Genomic DNA, 6,000 nt, shown 5'->3' on the forward strand with positions numbered 1-6,000 from the left:
GTGCTTTATGGTTGGGAAAGTAGAGCTGCTGGGTTGTTCTCTGTTAGCAGTTTTTGCTTTCATGAGATGTTACTGTAGTTAAGCGCTTGTGGTTTTTGCAAATGCTATTATAGCTTTTTAGCATGCTGGAGAAAGAGCAAGGTGGGGTAAAAAAGGTAGTGCTTGTGTTTTTCATGTCAGAGCTCAGTTAAAAAGATCTGTGATTTTATTTTTTTGACTGCTGAGTGTGACAGAAATTCAAAGGTCTGAATGATTTCCAAGAGACGCTTAAACTGTTCATTTTCCTGCCTGTGTCTGGTGAATGGTACAGGTGTGTCCTGCTGTCGGGTACCATTCATTTCCTTCATTCTGTATGATTCTTGTTCAACTTGAATTTTCACCAGAAATGATGTGGTTTTTTTTTTTACAAATATGTTAGCCTTGGTATCAAAGGGGCAAAATCTGGTTTTAAGGAGGGAGAATCTTTTCTGCTATTAGAAGATACTTTCGTTTTGTCATCTGTTCCTTCTTCCTCTTTCAGTTCCCATCCCCTGAGTGGGACACTGTGACACCTGAAGCAAAGAATTTGATCAACCAGATGCTAACAATAAACCCAGCCAAGCGCATCACAGCTGACCAGGCTCTCAAACATCCATGGGTCTGCGTAAGTGTTTTCCTCCATTACAGATGGATTTGCGGTTTACCCTGAACTGACATGTCAAGACTTAGCTGCAGAGGAACCCAGAGTAATTTAAATATTTCGAGTTGTGATTTTTTTTGGAGGCCGTCCTTCAACAAGCCAACTTTGTCATGCTGTGGTGCTTTTATTGCTACTGTATGGGGAAAAAAAACCCTAATTTATTCTTTTAGAAGTTTTGTGAATGTCCATTGTTCCTGATTTTCTCCACGTCTCCTCTTCTAGTTGATATCATCCTAAAATGTCAGATGGAGGAGTCTGGCATCAGACAACATATTTTAGGATTATTTCATTCTTCATCTCTACTGCAGTTTATTGCATTGCATCTTTGCAACATAACATTTTTGCAACATAACATTTTTGCTGTGCTGCAGCTTAACTGGCTGTAAACTTGAAATCAGCAAAAAGCGTTTTGCTGCTCTGTGTATGTAGTTTCTGCCTTGCCAGATCCCACACATGAGTATTTTTGATCTTTTGCAAAGTTGACGAGGAAATCCCAGCATACAGCTGGACGTGGGCGTAGGGGAGGGCAACAGTGGCGCACTTTCATCTCTGCTGGATGAAGTAGTTCCACTTGAATCTAACCAGATGCTCTTGTAATACCATGGCGTGCTTCTGCTTTCTAGGATGTGTACTGTGTGTTCCTTGGCTCGTTTGCTCTTAAGAAACTGTGAGGTTTTTTTCCTTCCACCATGAAACAACAGATTAGTGATTTAAACTTACTTATGTGAACATCTGTGCAACAGGAGTATAGTGTCTGTTGTAAAGTGATTCAAGTTCCTTGGAAGTCAAAAACGTCACACTAGCTGACACTTTGCGTCTTTTTTTTTCCCTCTTTGTAAGCTTCTAATCAATAGCAGTTCCTGCATGTTTAACTTTTGTCCCAATGCCTGTAAACCAAGCTGTGTGTATTATGATAGCACACTCGCTGTGGGAACGTAATATAGAATGGCTCAAGAGAGGCTTTCCTTCTCTGAGTTATGGGGCGTTTGATTTCACTTGACAGCCAGTTCAGCCTCTTACCCCCTGCCTCCTGTTGTGCCTGTTGATTCCATTTGCTCTGCAGTCTCTGTGTGCAGCGTGTGCTTTCTTTCTGGAGGTGTATTGCTCCTCTGAAGTAAGTGTGCTAGAAAATCTTAAAAGTTTCTCTGAGTTTCTTAGCATCAGTGAACTTCTGAGGTATGTGTCCTGACTCTTGTGCACCCACAATGAACGACTGGACACCACTGTCACTCCTAAGGAGGCTGGACAAACAGTAACCACCTAAGTTGGTGGAGCAAAGTTTAGCTACTTTCTCCTTCCACACTGCTTTGGGTACTGCAGCAAGTGACTAGCTTTGACAACAGATCAAACCAGAGACTTCCCATGAAACTAGCTGAATATGAGCATAGTTTACAGTTCATTTGGGTATTGAAATTTTTTTTCCAAGCAGCAGAAAAATGATGGAGAGTTTGTATGCACCTATCTGCCAAGTCAGTAATTCATCCACTGTGCTTGTAAAGGGGATTTAGACTCGTGGCTCTATTGAAGAGCATCATCTACTTTGGCATTAATCTCTTATTTTTCTCATGTGCTTCAAGTGTCTGGCAGCATCAGTCTCTGGTTTCCTCAGTGACTGGCGACACTTCTGGGAAATTCTCTTTTTGCAGGTGATGGGATCCCAGTCTGCTGTGGGTGCATCACAGAGTAGAGGTTATGCTGAGGTTTTTGCATTGGTACCATAGAGCTATATGATCTTTCCTCTCACTGAGTTTTGCACTATTCCTGCAAAACTGATACAAAGATGTCGAGGCCTCTGCTAGTCAAGCACTTGCATTCAAGGAGTGGACATGTCCAGGAAGGCTGCCACTCGCTAGTATTTACTTAGGGCTTGGAATTTCCCCTTAGAGCCATGAGTAATGCAACCCAGATCTTTTCTGTAGAGCCTCTAACTTGGTCCCTGATGGGTATGCTTGTTCATTTGACTTTGTCTTCTTACTATCATGAGCCATTTGTGTGCCTGAAAGACAGGGAGCATTGATTCTCACCTATACCTTGGTCATAGAGTTTCTTGGGCACAGTCCTGAAATAGCCAGCCTTGACTTGACATGTCTTGCTGTATTGTGAAGTTCTTAAGTCATGACCCAATTGCAGTGTTCTGCAGCCGTGCACTGGTGGTGAGAGGCTTTGCCATGTCAGTCTGCATGTCACAGTTGTTTGTGAGTGGAGCACACTCATCTGATCTGGTTAGGGTATGTTCTTGATCTTTTGCTGGTCCTGTTTTTCAGCAACGATCCACTGTTGCTTCAATGATGCACAGACAGGAGACTGTGGAATGCTTGAGGAAGTTCAATGCTAGAAGGAAGCTAAAGGTAAGTATGTGTTAGCTTTGTCTTAAGTTTGTTTTTAATCCTCTGAATTTGAGGTTAATGCCTTTCTAGCAGCAGTATTTTCTTTTATGATTAGCTGATTAGATCACTAATTTTAGTGAAGTACCTTATATGGTTCTCCAGTACAGAGTACTAAGGTAGCATATTGAGGAGCTGCATAGTTTCTCTAAAGCTGTAAGTTTCCCATGCCTCTTCTGCTGCATAATCACCCCCTTTCTATTGTCTGGAAGAGAGCTGAAATAGAACAATTAGTTCTTAAATCCTGGAGCTTTTAATTCTCATCACTTTCTGCATCCCAGTAACAGTGTATCAGTGGCCTGTAGCTAGGGCAAAGCCTCTGCCCTGTGCAGGAAGCAGCTCTCTGCCCTTTGAAAGCTCAGTAGCATCTATGGTGGTCTGTGATTCTATGGTGATTCTCTTTGTCCAAGCACAACTCTTAGTGCTACTTTAGATTTCCTAAGCTAGCCTGCCTGGCTGCGAGCTGCCACTCTTGAAATGCAGGCCTCTGAGCGATCCTGTGTCAAGTCCAACAGCTACATGTGGGAATCCTGGATATACCAGGACATTCTAGGGTAGCATTGTGCAGCCTCTGCTTTGGGACCTGATGCAGTGTGTTCTCCATGGGTCAGCCCAGCCCTTTTCTGAAGTGGGTGACACTGTCTGTTATCCCTGCTTTCTCTTCCCCACAGGGTGCGATCCTCACAACGATGCTCGTGTCTCGGAATTTTTCAGGTAAGTTCTCACTGTTCACATCCCTTCCTTGGTTTTGTTTTGTGTGAGTGAGTCGAGATATTTTTAACCATTTTATGGTTGAGCAGGAGAGGGGAAAACATGCTCACAATTCGTCATGATGTAGTGGTGGTGATTTTGCCTTGTCTGGTGACCAGTGTAAAATAGTAAGTGATTCATCTGGGGAGGAGCACATAGCGCTGTAGCCTGGTACAAAACCAAAATCAAGTCAGCCACCACATTCCTCTCATGATATTTTGTTATCAGATGGTTTTTGGGAAATTCTAGCTGGCATTTGTTAGCTTTCTTGTTTGAAGCCAGGAGTCAAGAACTCTTATTAGGTAGCAGTGACGCCTTCAGACCTGAGGCAGGGACGCAGGGCAAGTAATAATGTTGGTGAAAATAGTGGCAGAAGCTATTTGGGTATTGTATTACTTTGACTCATCAAAAATGGGTCTGAAGCATCTAGCTATTAGAGTTTTCTTTCTTGGAGTCTCAGAAGTGTTTTCATCCTTTTAAGCTTAATAACTGATAGTCTGGCTCCCACCCAACTGCATTACGTAGTGCATTTACTGAAAATGAAAATCTTAACATGCAAACCAGTGCTTTTTGGAAGATTATAGTCTTGGCTCAGCACATCTAGGTGCCAGTCTTGCCTGTGTTCATTTCCATTTGGGTGGAAAACCTCTATTTGCAAATGCTTTTGGTTTGTGGGATTGTTTGTGTTCTTTGCCTTCTTCTCTTCTTTCTTTTTTTTTTTTTTTGAAAAAGGCAATCATTGAATGCATGAGTCAGATTTTTATTGCACCCGACTATGGTTACTTTCGAGTGAAAGTCTGCTGTATGGATTATAAGTGCTGATGAATTAAATGGAAGTGTATTAATTTCATCTGGCCATTTACTAATGGCAAATACTTATATTCTGGGTGCTATTACAATAAACTTCTAACTTGAATTAAAATCTCTGTGAAATGATCATCCCAGCATTCAAAGTGCATATTAGAATCACTGAATAGAATCATGCATACATTCTCATGTTAAATCAAGGCAGCACTTTTAACCTCATGTATGGTGCTTAAAAAAAAAATAAGATTAAAGGATGTGAAATCAAATTAAGGGACAATCCTCAGCAACTTTGGAACAGCTTTTCTTTGGTTTTTGCCTTCAGGGGAACCTGTGCCAGTGTGTCAGGGCTACTTGTGGCTACAGCAATTTATCTTTACTGCATTTCTGATAGTCTGGCCTAAAGAGACAATATTTTTTTCTTCATTCACCTGTCCCAAGATTGTGCTATTACAGGACTTAAAAATTATACATAATTTTCTGAAAATGATCCTGAAATAACTGTTTGAGGAGCTATGGCACAATGACAGGTCTTTAGCAGTACTGAATGAAACTTAATGCTTTCTTTGGGCTTTCAGCTGGTGTGAACAATTTTTCATCTGTTCACATAGCTAGTTTTTATTTCACTTAATTGATGATTCTGAAATAGTTTTTTTTATTTTATTTTATTTTTACCAGCAGTTTTAGATTCAGTTTTAGACTGCAAATATTGTCACTTCTAATGAAGCTGCAGAAGTGCTTGGGTAGGAAAATCTCCTGTGGCCCAGATTTTGAGTACATGAACTGCCTGAGAGAAGGGTTCTCCTTAATAGTGTATGACCTATACATCCACGTATTCCCTCAGCTAGTATCAAGGAGGAAAGCTCTTGCTCTGCTCATTCTTTGTCTCAGGGGCTGAAGCTGCTGGATCCACTTCACTTAACAGCTGAAGAAAACGAAATCCTAGGTGGCCCATAGTAATTGCAGGGTTCTCAGTATCAGTGAGTTATGCTTTGAATATAAGCTGTGATTCCAGGTAATAGAAAAACTATCCAGAAAGATATGTTGTGCATTTAGATGCAAAGCATTTATAGCCTCTGTGGATGGTAGCAATTCCTAATATTCTAATAAGTTTTGAAAGTGGAGAGGTCAGCTACTCTTGTGTTCTTTGTAGGACGGTGTGTAATATGGGCTTGACTTTTTATTAATATTATTTCTAAATTTACTTAGGTTTTTTAATTGCTGCAGTTGAAATACATAAATCTGCTGGTATTGAAGAGTAAGTGCATGCTAACTGAAATTAAAAAGTCTATGAGGGATCTTTGGGTAGAGCTCAGACTTTTGCTATCATGACAGGTCATCTAACGATGCTTGAAAAGTTCTGAAATATTGCTTGTTTCTTTC

At 40.9% G+C, this 6,000-nt stretch overlaps 1 protein-coding gene across 1 annotated transcript in view; it reads left to right on the forward strand.

The window, feature by feature from the left end:
- The window catches only part of LOC103782254 (calcium/calmodulin-dependent protein kinase type II subunit gamma), a gene marked incomplete at its 5' end in the record, with an annotated part of 30,456 nt that extends 26,632 nt beyond the window's left edge, over nt 1–3,824 (forward strand). Inside the window, 3 exons of the mRNA XM_008950009.1 lie at nt 521–643; nt 2,944–3,027; nt 3,735–3,824. Of these exons, the coding sequence (XP_008948257.1) occupies nt 521–643; nt 2,944–3,027; nt 3,735–3,824 (297 nt within the window). The remainder of the gene's footprint in view (nt 1–520; nt 644–2,943; nt 3,028–3,734) is intronic.
- Nucleotides 3,825–6,000: the final 2,176 nt, after the last annotated feature.

This window comes from Merops nubicus, unplaced genomic scaffold (genome assembly GCF_000691845.1).
Source record: "Merops nubicus isolate BGI_N331 unplaced genomic scaffold, ASM69184v1 scaffold23601, whole genome shotgun sequence".
Taxonomy (NCBI): Eukaryota; Metazoa; Chordata; class Aves; order Coraciiformes; family Meropidae; genus Merops; species Merops nubicus.